At 42.5% G+C, this 20,667-nt stretch overlaps 1 protein-coding gene across 1 annotated transcript in view; it reads right to left on the minus strand.

Moving 5' to 3' along the window:
• The window catches only part of chuk (component of inhibitor of nuclear factor kappa B kinase complex), a 110,881-nt gene that overhangs the window by 42,504 nt on the left and 47,710 nt on the right, over window positions 1-20,667 (minus strand). Inside the window, exons 10-12 of the mRNA XM_068020610.1 lie at window positions 11,549-11,684; window positions 8,946-9,137; window positions 7,355-7,457 (exon numbers count right to left, since the gene is read on the minus strand). Of these exons, the coding sequence (XP_067876711.1) occupies window positions 7,355-7,457; window positions 8,946-9,137; window positions 11,549-11,684 (431 nt within the window). The remainder of the gene's footprint in view (window positions 1-7,354; window positions 7,458-8,945; window positions 9,138-11,548; window positions 11,685-20,667) is intronic.

Below are 20,667 nucleotides of genomic sequence, written 5' to 3' on the forward strand. Positions count from 1 at the left end.
AAGTCATAAAGGATTAAAATATAGCAGTTCAAAAAATTCTATCTTTTTCAGGTGGATTAACGCAATGCAATCCATTTTGGTCACTTATCAAAATATCTGAAGTTTTAAGAACTTAAAAATGCTGAGGATCAAAAAGACTATTGGCCCACAGAAGATCATGAGTGGTACAACTCTCTTATCATACCATTTAAATGTAATTTGAACACTGTCAATGTTTTTGTCTGCATGGCCAATCATTCTAAACATTTGATGCTCTTGGAATAAAGACATTCTTCCTCATATTTGTTTTACATTTTTAAATCAATTTAAATTAGTGTTTTCTGGTCCAAACTTTCTCCACTTCTTGAATTAATATTCTGGAATTATTTTATCCATAGCATTTAATATTCTGCATACTTCAATGAGTAACCTCCCTTAATCTCCTCCTTTCTCTATGGTGCACCTCTCTATACCCACTCCATTCATAAATAAGTTTTTCTGATGGGTGACAAGACTGATCATCATAATCCAAGTCTTAGAATAACTCTGGAGAGCCTATTCTATTTTCTTTCTTACTTGTTTGCCTTTATTCTCTGCAAAAGGGAAAGGTAGGACAAACAAAGCCAAAGCTCCCTGGATGTGAAAGAGATTGAGAGTAAGATGAAGCAGAAAAAGGTGCATTGACAGATGTCAGGTTGATTGTACAAGTGAGAACTAGGCTGAATATAGAACGTTCTGAGGGGAAGTGAAAAAAGAAATAACAGAAGCAAAGAGACAGTATGAGAAGAGACTTCTATATGCATATAAATAGTAAAAAGATAGTAAAAGGAAGAGTGAGACCAAAAAGGGGATTAACACATGGAGACAGAAGGCATGGCTGGGTACTAAGTGAAGACTTTGCATCTATCTTTACCAAGGAAGAAGATGCTGCCAATGTCATAGTGAAAGAGGAGGTAGTTGAGACTCTGGAAGGGCTAAAAATTGATAAACAGGGTGCACTTAAAGTTGATAAGTCACCAGGACCAGATCAGATGCATCTGGAAGCAAGGATGAAAATTCTGGATGCAGTGGCCATCATCTTCCAATCCTCTTTAGATACAGGGGTGGTGCCAGAGGACTGAAGAGTTGCAAATGTTACACCCTTGTTCAAAATAGATGCAAGGATAAACCTATCAATGACAGACCAGTCAGTTTAACCTCAGTGGGGGGGAAAGCTTTTAAAATGATAATCCGGGACAAAATTAGCTTTTAAAATGATAATCCGGGACAAAATTAACAGTAACTTGGTCAAGTGTGGATTAATTCAGGAAAGCCAGCATGGATCTGTTAAAGACAAATAGTGTTTAAACTAACTTGATTAAGTTTTTTGATGAGGTAACAGAGAGGATAATGAGGCCAATACAGTTGATGTGGTGTACATGAACCTCCAAAAGGCGTTTGATAAAGTGCCACATTACAGACTTGTCAGCAAAGTTAAAGCCCATGGAATAAAAGACAGTGGCAGCATGGATACAAAGTTGGCTGTATGACAGGAAACCAAGAGTAGTTGTGAACGTTTTTTTTTGGAATGGAGGAAGGTATACAGTGGGGTTCCCCAGGGTCAATATTAGAACCACTGCTTTTCTTAATCTATATTAATGACCTTGACTTAGGTATGCATGGAACAGTTTCAAAATTTGCAGATGACACATAACTTGGAAGTGTTGCGAACTGTGAGGATAGCGATAGCCTTCAGAAGTACACAGACAGGCTGGTGGATGGCCAGACACATGGCAGATGAAATTAAATGCAGAGAAGTGTGAAGAGATACATTTTTGTAGGAAGAACGAGGAGAGGCAATATAAATTAAAGGGTACAGGAACAAATAGACCATGGGGCATATGTGCAGAAGTCATTGAAGGCAGCAGGGCAGGTTGAGAAAGTGATGAATAAGGCATAAGGGATCCTGAGCTTTATAAGTAGTGACATATAGTACAAAAGCAAGGAAGTTATGGTGAACTTTTATAAATCACTGGTTCCGTGTCAACTGGGATATTGTGTCCAATTCTGGGCATCACACTTTAGGAAGGATGTGAAGGCTTTAGAGAGGTGCAGAAAAGATTGATGAGAATGGGTCCAGGGATGAGGGACTTCAGTTACGTGGATAGACTGGAGAAGCTGGGGCTGTTCTTCTTAAAGAGAAGGTTGAGAGGAGATTTGACAGAGGTGTTCAAAACCATGAGGGGTCTGGACAAGAGTAGGTGGGGGGCAATTGTTCCCATTGGCGGAAGGGTCAAAAACCAGAGGAGACCGATTTAAGGTGAATGGCAAAAGAACTGACAACAACATGAGGAAAAACTACTTTACACAGCAAGTGGTTAGGATCTGGAATGCACTGCCTGACAGTGTGGTGGAGGCAGATTCAATCATGGCTTTCAAAAGGGAATTACATAATTATCTGAATAGAAAAAATTGCAGGGCTATGAAGAAAAGGCAGGGGAATGGGACGAGCTGAGTTGTTCTTGCAGAGAGCTGACATGGCACAATGGGCTGAATGGCCTCCTTCTGTGCTGCAGCCACTCTATGATTCTTATGTCATGAGTCCACCATCTCTCCTTTCTAAACCTTCCTCTCCGCACCAATTCAATTTCATTTCTTGTATACTTATCAACTTGTGTGTGTACACAAATCTTTGAAGGGGATAGCTCAAGTTAAGAAGGCTGTTAAAAAGCATATGGGATCCCTGGCTTTATAAATAAGGTACAAATGCCAGGAGGTTATGCTAAACCTTTATAAATTACTGGTTAGGGCCCAGCTGGAATTCTGTGACCAATTTTGGGCATCCCATTTTAGGAAGGAATTCAGGCATTAGAGAGGGTGCAGAGAAAATATATTAGAATAGTATCAGGGACAGGGGACTTCAGTTACAGGGCAAGACTAGAAAAGCTGGGATTGTTCTTAAAGCAGAGAAGGTAAAGGGAGATCTGATAGAACTGCTCAAAATCATAAAGAGTTCCGATGGAGTAAATAAAGAGCCACTTTTCAGCGGCAAAGCAGTCATTAACCAATATTTCTACCAGGCCACAGGGCTGCATAGTAAACTGGATGTTCCTACGCAGGCCGAGCACGTCGGCCCCTTTATGCTACCGCGCATGCATGGCCGCACAAAAAAATTGAATGGCCCCACATACTTAAATAGGCTGTGCAACAATAAAAATTAGAGGGGATGTTGCTGATAACCCTTCTGTAGAGACCAAATTTAAGGTAACTGGCAAAAGAAAATGAGACTTTTTTTTTTAAATGCAACAAGTTAGTATGATCTGCACTGCCTGAAAGGGTGGTGGAAGCAGATTCAATAGTAATTTCACAAGGAAATTGGATAAACACTTAAAGGGGAAGAAATTGCAGGGTACAGGGAAAGGGCAGGGGAATGAGACTAATTGGATGGCTCCTTCAAAGAGCTGGCACAGGCATGATGAGCTGTATGGCCTCTTTCTGTGCTGTACCACATTCTTAGAATGAGCATTTTTCAGTCCATCTGAGTTTATCCAAGGTAAAATTTCATTTTCCATTGTTGATTTAAATACTTCTGTGATATGCAGAAATATGCTCTAATAGTGGGAAGCCACTGGCTTTGATCCCTGCCACAAACTCCAGTCCCTAGGCACTGACTCTTTCCCTTTCCGTGGCTATTGTCTGAGGCTGAACCAGATTGTTCACAACCTTGGCGACCCTGAACTCAGCTTCCGACACCATATCCTCTCCATCACAAAGAACACCTAGTTCCAAATCTAGTATCTCCCATCTTCGCTCCACCTCAACTCATCTACTACCAAAACCTTCATCCATACCTTTGCTACTGCTAGGCTTGACTACTCTCTCTCCTAGCTAGATTCCCACCTTGCACTCTACATAATTTGAGCTAATCCAAAACTCTGCTGCCTGTACTAAGTCCCATTCAGCTGTCACCCATGAGCTTGCTGACCTATATTGGCTCCTGGTCCTGTAACAGTTGGATTTTAAAATTATCATCCTTATTTTCAAAACCCTCTATGGCCTCGCCCCTCTCTATCACTGAAACTTCCTCCAGTCATACAACAAATGTACCCTCTAATTCTTTTCTTGTAGTGCGCGGCCTATTCGTTTAAGTGTGTGGACCCTCTAAATTTTATTGCGTGGCCGCGCATGTGCGGTAGCTTAAAGGAGCTGACTTGTGTGCAATCTGCGTGGAAATTTTTGGATTGCAGCTGTGCAGCTTAGAGGGAACATTGCATACAATACTCCGAGATCTCTGCACTCCTCCAATTTGGACCATTTGTACATCCCCACTTTTAATCGCTCCACCACTGGCGGCTTTGCCTTCAGTTGCACAGCCCGTAGGTTCTGGACTTCTCTCCATAAACCTCTCCGCCTCGATCTCCTCCTTTAAACTTAGCTCTTTGACCAAGCTTTTGCTCACCTGCATGAATATCTCCTTTTGTGTCTTGGTGTCAAATTTTGTTTGATAAAGCTCCTGTGAAGTGCCTTGGAACATTTTATGTTAAAGTTATTATATAAATTCAAAATGCTGTTGTTGTAGTGTTCTCTCTATTTCAGCGACATCAGAATTATCTGATAACATAGTATTTACTTTTGATAGCCAGATCATTAATGTAGGTTAGATGCAAGAGGCTCAAGCACAAGCACCTGTAGAATTTTTTATTATTTGTTTATGGGGATGTGGGCATCGCTGGCTAGGCCAGCATTTATTGCCCATCCCTAATTGCCCATGAGGAGACGGTGGAGAGATGCCTTCTTGAACCGCTGCAGTCCATGTGGTGTAGGTACACCAATAGTGCTGTTAGGAAGGGAGTTCCAGGATTTTGCACCAGCGACAGTGAAGGAACAGTGATATAGTTCCAAGTCAGGCTTGGAGGGGAATTTGCAGGTGGTGGTGTTCCCATGCATCCGTTACCTTTGTCCTTCTAGGCGGTAGAGGTCGCGGATTTGGAAGGTGCTGTAGAATAAGCCTTGGTGCGTTGCTGCAGTGCATCTTGTAGATGGTACACAGTGCTGCCACTGTGTGTTGGTGTGGAAGGAGTGAATGTTTGTAGATGGTTGGACCCAGGACACTACCCTGAGGAGCTCCTGCAGATGATTGACCTTCAATAATCACAACCATCTTTCTTTGCACTAGGTATGACTCCAACCAGCGGTGTGTTTTCCCCCTGATTCCCATTGACTCCAGTTTTGCTAGGGCTCCTTGATGCCATGCTCAAATGCTGCCTTGATATTACGGGCAGTCACTCTCACCTCACCTCTTGAGTTCAGCCCTTTTGTCCATGTTTGAACCAAGGCTGTAATGAGGTCAGGAGCTGAGTGGCCCTGGCGGAACCCAAACTGAGCATCACTGAGCAGGTTATTGCTAAGCAAGTGCCGCTTGATAGCACTGTTGACAACACCTTTCATCACTTTACTGATGATTGAGAGTAGACTGATGGGGTGGTAATTGGCTGCATTGGATTTGTCCTGCTTTTTATGTACAGGACATAACTGGGCAATTTTCCACATTGCCGGGTAGATGCCAGTGTTGTAGTTCTACTGGAGCAGCTTGGCTAGGGGCGTGGCAAGTTCTGGAGCACAGGTCTTGAGTACTATTGCTGGAATGTTGTCAATTCAACTCAACAACTCCCCCCAGGAGTTTACTTGCCTGGAGGATACATCAATGGTGTAAGACTGCACTGTCTCTGGATGGATGGGCTGAGAATGGAGAGTCATCTTTCAGGCTTCTTTTCATATGTCTGACATTACATTGTTTCCGTTTTTTAAAAACCGACTTCTTATCCAGTCGCATGTTCTATTTTGGATTCCTCATGCGTTTTAGTTTAATTAGAAGTGCTCCACAGGAGACTTCGTCAAAAGGGATATCTTTAAAGAACTACTGATTTTGAAATTGGCCTCAGGTCTTGTTCACTAGTAATTAAATCATGAAGCTCTATTGAGTCAGATGTGGTCATTTGTTTTCTCTGCTTCCTGTCCAGAAGCTTCCCCCTCAAGACAGTCCTTTGTTATCTTTCTTGTATCAGCCTCTATCCTACTAATCTTCTTTGTCATGCCAAGCTCTCTGCCACTGGTCCACGTAACCCAAGCCTTCCTCTGTAACTATCTGCATGCGCTTAATACTTGCTGCTTTAGATCCAAGGCCCCTAATTCCACTCTGCCTTTCTAACCACTGCGCTCCTCTTCATCACTTCCAACCATGCCTTTCACATTCTCACTTTCCAGCACTATTCCACAGCCTATCTTGCCATGTGACCAAGGCTCAAGTCCCTCCCACACCTACCCCTCTTCTTTCTTACATGCCTGACCCTTCCAGTGTTCTCCAGAACATTCGCTCCTTCACTAATAAGGCTTGGCATTTATAACTTTATTAAAAATGAAACTAACATTACAGCATTGACAAAAACCTGGCTTACAGAAGACAATTCCTTCTCCTTCATTGAAGCTTCCTATGCTCCTAGCCTGACTACTATTTTCATAATTTTTCCAACCTAAATTGTCACAATGGTAGCACAGCCCTCAACACCAAGTTTTACCCTCGCTTCTCCCTCTATCACTAAGGTACCTTCTCCACCTTCAGGAACTCCTCCTTTTTCTCCCTCACCCCGCCCTGCACCCCATTCCCAACAAAAGTTTTTGTCGCCACAGCATATTGTGTTTTTGTTTTGCTATTAATAAAATTTAATTCAAAAAAGGAACTACAATTTCCCAATACTTTTGAGTTCATACATATGTTAGTGTTGCAGCCATATACCTGGTATGTAAATAGTTAACAAATTTCAAATTGACCCTTCTTCATAAAACCTGAGACTGCCTTTGTAGTGTTAAGATTAAAAACAGATTTACCGGGAAGATTTTTAAATAAAGCTTCAACTTTAGTTTTTGAATTTCTGGCTATTCCAGATAACACAGCTTCAGTTATCAGGTTTCATAACTGAATATTGTGCTGACTTAATTTTCTTCAAAATATAAATTACTTCAATTTTTAATTTTTAAGAAAGCTATTCATTCTTTCTTGAATACAGCAGTAATTGGTACATTTGCAGGCTGAATGAATGTTAATCTTAATGGAGAACATAAAACGGAGAGAGAAGGATAGAAAGTTAATATTACAACAGCTTGAAAGCAAATGTTATCAAAACTATTTCTGGAATATGCAACAATTATTTAAGGATAATCAGAAAATTTTTAACCTGACCCATTTTATATCAGAGGCTCTGATGCACGTTGTCCACTAAAGTTCAATCACAAGTAGAGTACAAGATAGATTCTATTTTGATTAGAGCATTGGATCTGAAAACATATGAAGCCTGTTAAAACTACTCGATTCAAACTTCATCTGCAACTGCATTCTTACCAACATAATTCACATGTTCTGGTAATTTTCTGGCAACAAACGGTCCTTCATAGATAGTACTACTTTTATCAAATAGGTACACCATATAGCTATCCCAGCCTCTCTGCAAAAATGAGAAAACAACATTTCAAAACAATATATTTTATTGCACAAATTGATAAGTCATAACAAATTGCAGATTCCAACAGAATACATTACAGTGGCATTGTTCAGCCTTATTATGTCCACTAACTTACTTTCTGCATTTTTCTTTGAGATGGTGACCCATTTGATTTAAATAGGTTAATGCCTCTATTAAAAAAGGGACAGACAGAGAAATTTCATGCAAATGTTTTAAGCTTCAGCATTGCAGAATAATGTCAAGGCTTCTATCATACTATCAATCTATTTATCATACTTCTAATAATACCAAAAAATGCCTAATAATGTGCACCTCTAAATTAACAACAATGATTTAGATAAAAGACACAATGATCAAAAAGCACATCAAAAATGCAATATTTCTACACTGAAGTGTTCATTTAAAATTAAGACCAGCAAATTTAACCTTGCTTTCAGTGGTCTCTTTTGGTTTGGAATATTCCCTTATAATAGAAAAATTGATAGTTTAACTCTGCAAGGGGCTTGCTTGTGAATGAAGGGGGAACTCTGCAAGGGGCTTGCTTGTGGATGAGGGGGGGATCTCTGCAAGGGGCTTTGCTTGTGAAAGGAGGGGGGACTCTGCAAGGGCTTGCTTGAGAAGTGGGGAGGGGCCACCCTTGCTGTGACATCTGACATGGTCAGAATGATGCCTGGGGGGCTGCTTACAGTGTGACAAACTTACTGCAAGCTATAGGGGTGTTCATTTAATAAGCTGCTGCTCAATGTTCGGAGATGTTAGTGTCTAATAAGTTCTGCTGATAGATGTTAAATACCTAGTAGTTGAAGGTAATAGGGTGAACAGGTATTGGGTGTTCATTAGTTAATCGTACTCAAATGTGTATATATAAAGAATCAGCCAACACTGGCTGGGTGTTGTTAGGAGTGGAGAAGTAAGCTCTGTGGCAAGCAATAAACAATCTCCATCAAAGCATCCTAGTTTCAGTGTCTTCTTCAGAAACAGGCTTGGAGGTTTCTCTAACAGGAGAGACTAAATGCAGGCTGGCAGCCTTTTAAAGATGGTGCCAGCACTTGCTCCAACATCAGGTGACCGCGTCTCCCTTGCTACCCCACCATGTGATTGAGGAGGGGAGAAACAGCTGCCTCCATTACGTAAAGTGGCTGCCCGCTGTATAATAGTGGTGGCGCAGCCACTGACATCACAGGTGGGACCGCTGCCATTTTGCACACCTGCTGCCGTTCCTGGCGGTGGGATCATAAAATCCAGCCCTAAGAGTCTTTTTAAAACTACATGATTAACTTCAACATGGTTTCGTTTTTTTCATGTCAATTTCTTTTGATACTTTAAATGTCTTTTCACACACTGTAAATTTGGACGATTTTTGATAACCACTACCAAAGGCAGATAAAAGCATATAATTCCATCAACATACAAAAATACAAACATATGTTATCCTACTTTTTAAATTATAAAAAAAAGGACAATACATACCACATCCAGCACACACTGATTGGCAGGTTTACGAGGATCCAAGGAAATTCCAGTCTCGAGAAGCAACTCCTGATTTGCAGCAGCAATTGCTGTTTCAGTTTCAATACGCATTTGAAGGGAATGGAGGCTTTCATCAGGTTTGATCAGAAAGGAATGGATGCGGGCAGAGGTCATATTTAATATGTGTACATACTGAAACAAAAATGAAATGATTTTACATACCAAAATTGAGGTAACTGTAACAGTCTTGCTTTGTGCAGCAGACAATTAACCCATCTTAGATTCCTTAACAATTGATTCTAATAGCTCTACATCACTTGCCTTAATAGGAAGTCATCCATTCATTTTTTTTCCAAAACTTGCCAAGATTTTTTATTCCACCAAATGCCAAATAGATAACCAGAAAAGCCATATTGTGGCCCCTCAATGAGACTGTCAATTTGGCTAATTCTCTGTAATAGTACTGCATTTCCGTACACTGGGAACTAGAATGACACTGGCTAAGCTAACAACATTTAGGACTCTTTCAGCCAATTGAAGGATAAAACTTACACCCACTGGTCTAGGATGGATTCAAATCAAAGTAGAGGTGCAAGAACTAACTAAGATGTCCCCATTCCTCAACATCTACAGAATGTAAATAGGACTAACAATTAGTATATAGAATCATAAAAGTTTACAGCACAGAATGATGGGTTTGCAGGACTCCAGAGGGGATCTTGACTGGAAGATACAAGCAGCATTTGTCCCAATTGTTCATTTATATCGATACTCAAGAGCCCTGGCAGCTTCCAAATTTAGCCTGGATACAGACCTTCAAGAATAAACTAAAGGGCAATGAGCAATAGGTACTTAAGGCCTTTCTTATCTTTCTTTAATGGCAAAGAAGTCCAACTCAGGCCACTTCTATTGCATGCAAAGTAGGGATGAAAGGGGAGGACAAGATTGGACTTTGTCATGAAATGGTATCTTCAATAATTCTGGGTTAAAGGCAATACAGTTCTTCATTGTTTGTCTACCGCACCACTATGTGTACCAATACTGAAAATGTTATAAACCAAATGGCCCAGTGGTGCAGTGGTTAGCACTGCAGCCTCACAGCTCCAGCGTCCCGGGTTCAATTCTGGGTCCTGCCTGTGTGGAGTTTGCAAGTTCTCCCTGTGTCTGCGTGGGTTTTCGCCGGGTGCTCCGGTTTCCTCCCACAAGCCAAAAAGACTTGCAGATTGATAGGTAAATTGGCCATTATAAATTGCCCCTAGTATAGGTAGGTGGTAGGGAAATATAGGGACAGGTGGGGATGTGGTAGGAATATGGGATTAGTGTAGGATTAGTATAAATGGGTGGTTGATGGTCGGCACAGACTCAGTGGGCCGAAGGGCCTGTTTCAGTGCTGTATCTCTAAACTAAACTATATCTGAGATGTGAAAAAATTTCTGGCAGTTCGATTAGCATTAGGGCTCAGGGTTTTAGTCTCTGCATTTGTCACCTTTAACTGTCTATTAAAATCAATCGGGGGGAGGGGGGTGGAAATTGTGTGCCAGTGAACATAAAAGTGGAAAATCCCATCCAACAGCTCTCCCACACTCAGGTTATTTACATTTGACCAGTAGAGGGCACTCAAAGGCAAATAATGAATTAATTTGATGGATTACATTACCTTGTGTCTATAAAAGCAATACAGCTTTATATTAAATTTAAAATTTGGAGTGAATTATAGGCACACAGAGAGAGCGCAATGAAACCACAAAAGTTCAGAGACAGCCATACTGCTCAGAGCTTCAGCATATTGATGTACCAAGTATTAATTAAGCTCTGGGGCCAGGCTCTCTCCAGGTACACTCAAATGGGGGTAGAGATCATTAAGACTTTTGACTGTGGTAGAGCCTCCAGGAAAAATGCTGGCACTTTCTGATAGCAACTGTGGGGAATTGAATGTTCTTTGATACATGGAAACTTCTTGGAGCAGCACAGAATATGTTACTTTATGCAAAGAGAATGATACACTTCTCAAATTTTATGTTTAGAATGTTCCTTTAAGTATTGGAGTTGAAATCGGATCATGCAAGTTGTCATCACACCCGCTGACGCAAATTGATCAGGTGACCTGGAAATGGTATGGTAATTCAATGGCTGGGTTAAAATACCACTAGCACACGTGCTGTACTAACTTCTGGATTTTCCATGGGCTACCGGACCCCACCCACCCCACCACTCCCAGAGCAAAATCCAGCCCACTGTGTTCCAATATAAATGCTTTTAACCCAAATAATCTGCCTCAACCTCTTCCTATTCATACATACAAAGTAACATGTTTTAAGAGAATGTATTCTAGACAATTAAAATATTGTTTTGTCCAGTTTTTACACTGACCAATTTTACTTTAAGTGTGGAATATTAGATTCAATGAAAATGTAACACTTCTGAAACAAGTCTGTATAGAGACTGTTTTTGATTGTAATCCTGAATTCATAATCAGTTTCTCACATGATTGGAATTGAATTTTTTCACAAACCCAAAGAGGAGGTTTTCAAGTCATTCAATTAAAACTAAAAGCAATATTATGCACCAAATACTTAACCAACATTTTATAATGTGCTACTAACCTTCTGACTTAAAATATGTTCCAGAAGAAAAAAGCATTCTGCTCGATTTGTGTTTCGGTCTATATTGCCACCTCGCTGCTTTGGATCCCATCCCAGCATCATTTGTAGCCATGTCTCCAGTGGTTTTACCATTAAGCTACAAGAGAAAATGAAAACATTGGAAATCAAAAACTAAAGTTGCCCTCAAGCTGAACATGCAGTTATCACAATTCAGTAACATCTTTAATGTTCTTTTTCAAATACAAGTTAGGACATTTAATTGCATTGACTAGAATTCAGTGGAATTATCTAATTATATCATCGTCCTGTTATACAACAGATACTACAAAATATAAAGTCATGTTCCATGACACCTAGTGACTGTCATGCAGTCTGCTACAACACTTGTTTAAAAAAACCTACATGTAATAGCATAATTTCACATGTACCATCAGGCACCCACCCATTTCTTTAGCATTTAATATTTAACACTGGGTTCTTGCAGAAGTCCAAGTTGATAATCATGGAAATTGTATCTCTTGGGCACCTTATAAAACTAACAAATGCCAGTGCTTTAATAGACAGACTTACCTGCACCTCTATCTCTGCATTAATTTTGGGAGCGGGGTGGTGGTGTGGGGTGGGGGGGGCAGGGGGTGGGCATGAGGTGAGGTCGTAGCCCATTTACATTCATTCAGGTGATTCCTGGTTCAGTTGCTTTAACAAAAGAGTAACACGTGCTCACACTCCCCAAGCCTCTAATGGAATTTAAAGGCAATTTATTTGAAACTGGCTGCATATCATACCTGCCAACAGGATATTCCTCCACAGAAGAGAATTAGTGAGCTAACTAGTGCTGTAGTACTTATTTTAACCAATTATAAATCGGGCATAGAGTCCAAAAGAAACAAGGCAATGCTGACCTTACACAAACCATTGGTTAGGACACAATTAGAATATTGTGTCCAGTCTTGTTTTAGAAAGGAAGTTAAGGCTACGCAAAGGGTGCAATCAAGATTTACTAAGATGATAAAAAAGATATGATTAAAAGGAGATCTAATAGATACTCAAAATGATGAGGGCATTCAATAAGGTAAACTAGGAAAAACATTTCCACTGGTCAGCGTGGGGCAACAAGTGGTCATATATTTACGATAACCACAAAAAGGAGAGGCTGGAAGGATTATTTTTACACCAAGGATTGTTAGGACATGGAATACAGTATTAGAAACAGTACTGGAAACAGAATTCATTGTAGTTTTTAAAAAAGGGATGTGGATAAATGTTTGAAAAAGAAAAAAAGATAAGGTTATGGTGTAAGGACAGGGGAATGCCAGCAAAAGGATGAAAGCCAACACAGACTTCTATGCTTTAACATGCTACAACAACTTGCATTCATTTAGTGCCTTTAACATAGCAAAATGTTCCAAGGTGCTTAACAAGAACGTTGCCAATAAAAACATTTTTGACACTGAGCTACAGAAGGAGATCGCAGGTCAGATGACTAAAAGCTTGGTCAAAGAAGTAGGTTTTAAGGAGTTTCATAAAAGGAGAAGAGAGGGGTGGAGAGGTTTAGGGTGGGAATTCTAGAGCTTCGGTCCAAGGCAGCTGGAAGCACAGCTGCCAAAAGATACAATTATTAAAATCAAGATTACACAAGAGGCCAGACTGGAGGAGCATAGAGATCGCAAAGGCTTGCAGTGCTGGAAGAGCTACAGAAATTAGGAGGGGCGAGGCCACGAAGGGATTTGAAAACAAGCATGATGATTTTAAAGTTGAGATATTGAAAGACCAGGTCAACAAGCATAGGGGTGACAGGTGACCAATGCTTGGTGCGAGTCAAGATACAGTCAGCAGAGATTTGGATGAGCACAAGTTTAAGTAGGGTGGAAGATGGAAGGTTAGCCAGGAGAACACTGGAATAGTCTTGAGGTAACAAATGCATAGATCAGCAGATGAGCTGAGGAAGGGTCGGAATCAGATGATGTTACAGAGGTGGAAGTGGGAGGACTTGGTGATGCAGTGATCAGAAGCTCATCTTGGGGTCAAACACAATACAAAGGTTGCGAATGGTCTCGCTCAGCTTCAGATAGTTGCCAAGGATAGAAATGGTTGTCAAGCTATGGAGTTTGTGATGGGGACCAAAGACAATGATTTCAGTCTTCCCAATATTTAGTTGGAGGAAAATTGTGCTCATCCAATATTAGGTGTTGGACAAGAAGTGCAACAAATCAGAGACAGTGTCAAGAGAGATAGTGATAGAGCTGAGCGTTGTTAACGTACATGTGGAACCTGATGTGTTTTCAGATGATATTGCCAAGGGGCAGTACGCAGATCCGAAAAATGAACAGGCCAGGGATAGATCCTTGGAGGATCTGTCTTTGGTGGACTCTCAAGGTAACACTGCGGAACAGGGAAGAGATGCCATTCCGGGTGATTCTCTGGCAATGATTTGATAGATAAGAAAGGAACAAGGCAAGAGCAATTCCCACCAGCTGGAAGATGGAGGAGAGGCGTTAGAGGAGGATGATGTGGTGAACTGTATTGAAGGCTGTAGATAGGTCAACAATGATGAGGAGTGACAGTTTACCATGGTCACATAGAATATCATTTGTGACTTTGATAGCGGCTGTTCAGTATTGTGGCGGGCAGAAACATGATTGGAGGGATTCAAACGTGGGATTGCAGAAAGATGGGCAATGATTTGGGAGATGATAATGCTATCAGGGACTTTGGAGAAGAAAGGAAGGTTGGAGATGGGGCAGTAGTCTGTAAGGACAGAGGGGTCAAGAATAGGTTTTTTTGAGGAGAGTGGAGTTGACAGCAGTTTTGATGGTGAGGAGGACAGTAACTGGAAGATCAGAAACCATTAGCAGTATTAGCTATTGCAGGTAAGGAAGGGAAGTCGGGTGTCAACAGTTTGGTTGAAATAGGGTTGAGGGTGCAGGAGGTGGGCTCCATGGGCAAGATGAACTTGAAGAGCGAAAGGCAGGAAATGGGATAGAATCTAGAGAAAGGTGTGAGTTCAGGGTTAGGGCAGTGGGGTACATTAAGCGAAGTGTGGCCCAGTGGGCAAGAAGGGAAATGACAGGGGCAGCTGAATGGATGTTATCAATCTTTGTGACAGAAGAGTCCATGAGCTCCTCGCGCTTGTTGGTGGAAGTGAGGGTGGAGGAGGCTCACGAGGGTGGTTTCTGAAGGCAGACAGTCTGTGCTGAAGAGAAGCCAAGGGTTATCTTTCCATTCCAGGATGATCTTTGAATAGTGTGCAGTTTTAGCAAAGAAGAGCAGGACCCGATAGTGCTTATGTGCTCCAACCACAATCCGTCAATGGATGGTTAAACTACAGGTGTTCAAATTTGCATCACTTTATGGGATTAGCGAAGATGAGGGTTAACCAGGGGGAGAAACTAGGGTGGGAGAGAGTAATGGGGACAAAGGCGTCAAAAGGTGGAGGAGGGGGTGTGATTTAGCAGATTGGTAGTTGCAGAAATGGTCATGATGACTTGTAGGCCAAAGGCTAGATAGTTGGGAATTTGAAATGCAATCGTAGGTGACTTGAGGGAGAGTTTTTTTTTCCCCTTAGGGCAGATGCAGAAAGAAGTAGGTTTGGGAGTGGGAAGACAGTGGAAACTAATACAAGGAAATGATCAGAGATTGCCTTACCAATGATATTTACAGTGGGAGTAGCAAGGACATGTGAGATGGAAAGATCGAGAGGTAGGAGCATTTATATAGAGGGAGAGACTTCGGGATGAAAGGAGGGGAGTGGGGGGGGGGAGTGGGGGGGGGAGTGGGGGGGGTCGGGGGGGGGGAGTGAGGGAGGAAAGGGAGAGAGCGAGGGCAAGAGGGAGGGAGGGACAGAGAGAGAGCGAGAGCGCACCGAGAGGAAATGTACACCCCACCCCACCCGCAGGAGTGGGCTGGTGGCGGGGTTTGGGGGGGGCGGGGGGGGGAGGGGTTCGTAAACTTGAGTGGGAGGCGGGGGGGGGGGGGGGCGGTGCTGTTCCTGACCCATTCCCACCCCCGCTGCAATTTTACGAGACGCAGCGGTGACAAACTGCCTGCCCGCCCCAGACCAATCAAGGCCCTTGTGGCCAATTAACTGCCACTTAAGGACCTCCTCCTGCCACCACTGGTATTTTACAAGTGGCGGGAGGGCATCTCAGACCCTCTAGGAAGCCGCCAAGTAAAACTTGGCTGCCTCCTTGCAGGCTTGGGGGGCCCTGCTGATCGGGCACCCCCACGGCCCAATCGTCCCCACTGCACAACACTTCCCTGCCACCCCACTCCCAACCAACCTCCCCTGCCTCGCCGGGGCCCCGCCGATTGTCCCTGGCATTCTGGGCCGGCGTCTGCATTCCTGCTGTGGCTGGGTGCACTCCCAGCAGCAGCCACTGCTCCCGGTGGCGCTGCAGGGACAGCTGCCCGCCCACTGATTGGCTGACAGCTCTGGGGGCTTGGACCTCCTGCCTCAAAGGAGCAGAAGCCCCGCCTGAGGCCAATTAAGGGCCTGGGGAGTGTAAAATCCTGGCATGGCTCCCCAGGCGTGGCGGAGGCAGGCTTGCCCTCAGCTTTTTGGCCGGTGGGTGGGGCATCCCGCCCAATGTAAAAATCCAGCCGGGGTGAGGGGGTGTGGTTTGGAAAAGAGAGAGAGAGAGAGAGTTATACAGCACAGAAACAGGCCCTTCGGCCCATCGTGTCTGTGCCAGCCATCAAGCACCTATCTATTCTAATCCCATTTTCCAGCACTTAGCCCGTAGCCTTTTATGCTATGGTGTTTCAAGTGCTCATCTAAATACTTGTTAAATGTTGTGAGGTTCCTGCCTCGACCACCCCATTCTAGATTCCAACCACCCTCTGGGTGAAAATTTTTTTCCTCAAATCCCCTCTAAACCTCCTGCCCCTTTCCTTAAATCTATGCCCCCTGGTTATTGATTCCTCCGCTAAGGGAAAATGTTTCTTCCTATCTATCCTATCATTGCCCCTCATAATTTTGCAAACCTCAATCAGGTCTCCCCTCAGCTTTCTCTGCTCTAAGGAAAACAACCTTAGCCTATCCAGTCTCTCTTCATAGCTGAAATGCTCCAGCCCAGGCAACATCCTGGTGAATCTCCTCTGCATCCTCTCCAGTGCAATCACATCATTCCTACAGTGCGGTGATCAGAACTGTACACAATACTGCTGCTGTGGCCTAACTAGCGGTTTATACAGCTCCATCATAACCTCCCTGCTCTTATATTCTATGCCTCGGCTAATAAAGGCAAGTATGCCATATGCCTTCCTAAACACCTTATCTACCTGTGCTGCTGCTTTCAGTGATCTATGGACAAGTAGACCAAGGTCCCGCTGACCCTCTGTACTTCCTCGGGTCCTACCATCCATTGTCTATTCCCTTGCCTAGTTAGTCCTCCCAAAATGCATCACCTCACACTTCTCAGGATTAAATTCCATTTGCCACTGCTCTGCCCATCTTACCAGCCCATCTAGATCATCCTGTAATCTAAGGCTTTCCTCCTCACTATTTATGAAAGCACCAATTTTTGTGTCATCTGCAAACTTAATGATCATACCTCCTATATTCACGTCTAAATCATTACTGTACACTACAAACAGTAAGGGTCCCAGCACCAATCCCTGCTGTACACCACTGGTCACAGACTTCCAATCGCAAAAACAACTCTCGACCATCACCCTCTGCCTCCTGCCACTGAGCCAATTCTGGATCCAATTTGCCAAACTGCCCTGGATTGACGGGCTCTTACCTTCTTAACCAATCTCCCATGTGGGACCTTATTAAAAGCCTTACTGAGGTCCATGTAGACTAAATCAACTGCCTTACCGTCATCTACACATCTGGTCACCTCCTCGAAAAATTCAGTCGTTTGTTAGAGAGAGAGAGAAAACATGAGTCACATGCGCAAGAGCTGAAATGAAGGCTGAAATCACCAAGGATGAGAAATATCTTGGTTCAGAGGCTGAGGGAGGAAAGCAGGGAAGATATCTCAGTGAGAAACTTAGCTCAATACTTGGGTGGGTGTTACAGAAGCTAGAGGAATGGAACAAGGTTAGATGCTCATAAGAGAAGCTGCCAGATGAGTAGGAAGACAAACCAAGGTGTGATTTAGAGCTAAGGGTCACACCACACCATGGTGATTTGAGCAGGGCACATGGTGGAACATATAGCCGTGCAGGGAAGCTTCATTAGGGGAAAGCTACCAATCACTGCTCAGCCATGTCTCCATCAAGGCCGTGATGTTGATATGATCATCCAAAATAAGCTCATGGACGGCAAGGGCTTTGTTCACAAGTGAACATACACTCTGTATGGAGATGTGGAGAGGGGCGGATATAGCCGATGCAGCCATGCATCCTAGTTAATTCTCAACACTTCACTGAATTCTCATCAATTGTAAATTATTCTTGTGACTCACACTCAAGTTATTCCTGGAATCTGCAGTTCCCAATCAGTGCGCTGCCAACACTTAACGTGTTGCATTGTCATGCAACACTGGACAAAAGATAAACATTAATTAATAATTCTCATGATTAAGCTGCCTGTAAGTTACAACATTGATTTTAAAACCAGATGCTAATAGCTTCAAGTACCACATCTCCGTTCCTGGAAATTTGTATCCAAAACTGACATGAGTTTCATTACTTCCCTTCGATAAAGTGATAAAAAGTCATTCTACTTACAAGGCAAAAGTTTAAGTTACCAGTTAGGTTGTATAAAGAAATTATGAGCACATGGATATATATATTCAACCGGGACATTTTTATTAGAGGCCTGCCACCCGACCCGAAGGGACCCGACGACATGTGTCAGGTTCGGGTCGGGTTGGGCCCATCTTCAAGTTATGGCTTTCGGGCTCAGGTTGGGTCGGGCCGAGTCCAGGTCGGGTCGGGTCGGACACACATGGTAAGTGCTCTGCTGGTAGGTATTGAAATTTAAAAAAAACTTACCTGAGCTGGGAGTCCGGGACGAAACGGAGTCTGCGCAGTGAGCGAGTGACGTCACTATGACGTCATCGCGCATACGCTGCAGCTTCGTGGAGCTTCCCAGTCGGAAGGTAAGTAAAGGGATGGTCGGGTCGGGCTCAGGTTGGGTCGAGTCGGGGTGGGTTTGGGTTCGGGTCAGGCCCGCTGTGGTTCGGGTCAGGTTCTTTTTTCCCAACTTGAGCAGGCCTCTAATGTCTATTCCCACATTAAGTGAGCTTTATCTGCTAATAAGTGGTGGAATTCAGCAATTTACACACACCAAAATATTTTGTAAAATTTATTAAATTAAGCAACCTGTAGGTTGGCATAGTTAATCCAAAAAACCTCCATTAGCGTGGAAATGGGTATGGGACAACTCAATATAGGAGATGTTCTGAGTTCAAAATGTATCGCTCTGCTCATCATCAGCACATGTGCATTAAGGGTAAATAGTATCTGACATACAAGCACGGTAGTCCCAAATAAATGCTACAGTTTTTATCTTACTGTACACATTTTCACAAAAGGGAACAGAGAAACTACAATTTATGAGAATTAACATATGCCACAAGTTGACACAGAGATCAGCAAATGTGTATTTTCAAAACCTAAAGTAGCAATTTCTATTTTGTGCTGACTTTGCTGATAGCCAGGGTGGTAGAGAGGTGCTGCAATCGATCTCAATATCCCTGAATTGTACAGAAAAACTGCAAAGGTTTCTACTCCTCATCACTATCATGCAATTCTTGTGAAGTGCATCTCTATTTGTGTTGGATAAGGAGAGGGTTAAACTCAACCGTAATGATTCCACGGTCACTCTTTAGTCTGACAGAGGAAGAATGATAACTTAATCAAAATCCTATAGGCCGCTGTTACTGGAGGACCTCTGCCTCAGCAATAGGTTGTCACTTTCAAAAGAAGGGAAATAATAAGAGGAAAACCGAGGATTTTAAAAAAGAAACTTCTTCATCCTAGCCATCTATTGTGCAATTTTGAAGAAGACTTTTTGATCATTTGCCGGACTGAACATTGAGTTCAATAATTTCAGAGCATGACAGCCCCCTATTTTACTTTCACTTTTAGTTGTTTTTTCTTCTTTTTTTACATTCTTTTTTACATTTTTTACAATTTTTTTTTGCATTTATTTCATTTCATCTTAGTTTGTTCAGTTTGCTTACCCACCGTTTTTTTTCAAGTTTGCACTTGCTGTTGTTCAATATTCAGTGCATTAACACCTAATCTGTACTAATGCTTTGTCTTTCAACACACCATTAACATATTGTTTGCCTTTGCTCCATGACCTTTTGGTCAGCTATGTGGCCTGGTCCAATCTACACCTCCTTTGTTATCTCTTGCCCCACCCCCACCTCACTTGCTTAGAACCTGTGACTTTTCCATTATTTGTCAGTTCCGAAGAAGGGTCACTGACCCGAAACGTTAACTCTGCTCTTTTCACAGATGCTGCCAGACCTGCTGAGTGATTCCAGCATTTCTTGTTTTTATTTCAGATTTCCAGCATCCGCAGTATTTTGCTTCTATTTTGATCATTTGACTCTTTCAACTTCCCTCTGGCAAATTCTATCCCACCCATAAACTAAACGCACTTCAATACAAAGTGCTTTGTATTTCGCCATACTCAACTTCTTTTACCACAGATCAGCTCAGGCACATAACTGGTACAACTCTCTTTGCAAGATCATGACTGCCTCTTCAAAAATCATAATTCCCCCTCCCCTCTACAGCTCAATATCACCTGTGGATTTCATAACTTTGCACTGAGACTACAAATCCAGATCATTTATGTCCACTGGAAATAGAAGGGTCCCTGTACAGACCTCCGGGATATACCACTTCATACCTCTCCATAATTCAACCTAGATTATATTACCATTACTGCCTGCTTCACATTCTTTTAGCAAGTTGCTAATTTCCATTCATCCCTCACTTTGATACCCCCGAACTTGTTTTCTAAAGGAACCTCTCAGAGTCCAATATTGAGGACTTATTGGAAGTCTTAGTGCTTCTCGTGTCAAAAGATTTAATCAAATTAGGGGCTTTTTAATAACCAAAATTGTTCTAGTCCAAAACGTTGCCACTGGGGCAAAAAAGTTAAAATTTGGTTGAAGAAAATTAAAAATACATCATCCTAAATCTCTCAG

This window comes from Heterodontus francisci, chromosome 42 (assembly GCF_036365525.1).
Source record: "Heterodontus francisci isolate sHetFra1 chromosome 42, sHetFra1.hap1, whole genome shotgun sequence".
NCBI classification, from domain to species: Eukaryota; Metazoa; Chordata; class Chondrichthyes; order Heterodontiformes; family Heterodontidae; genus Heterodontus; species Heterodontus francisci.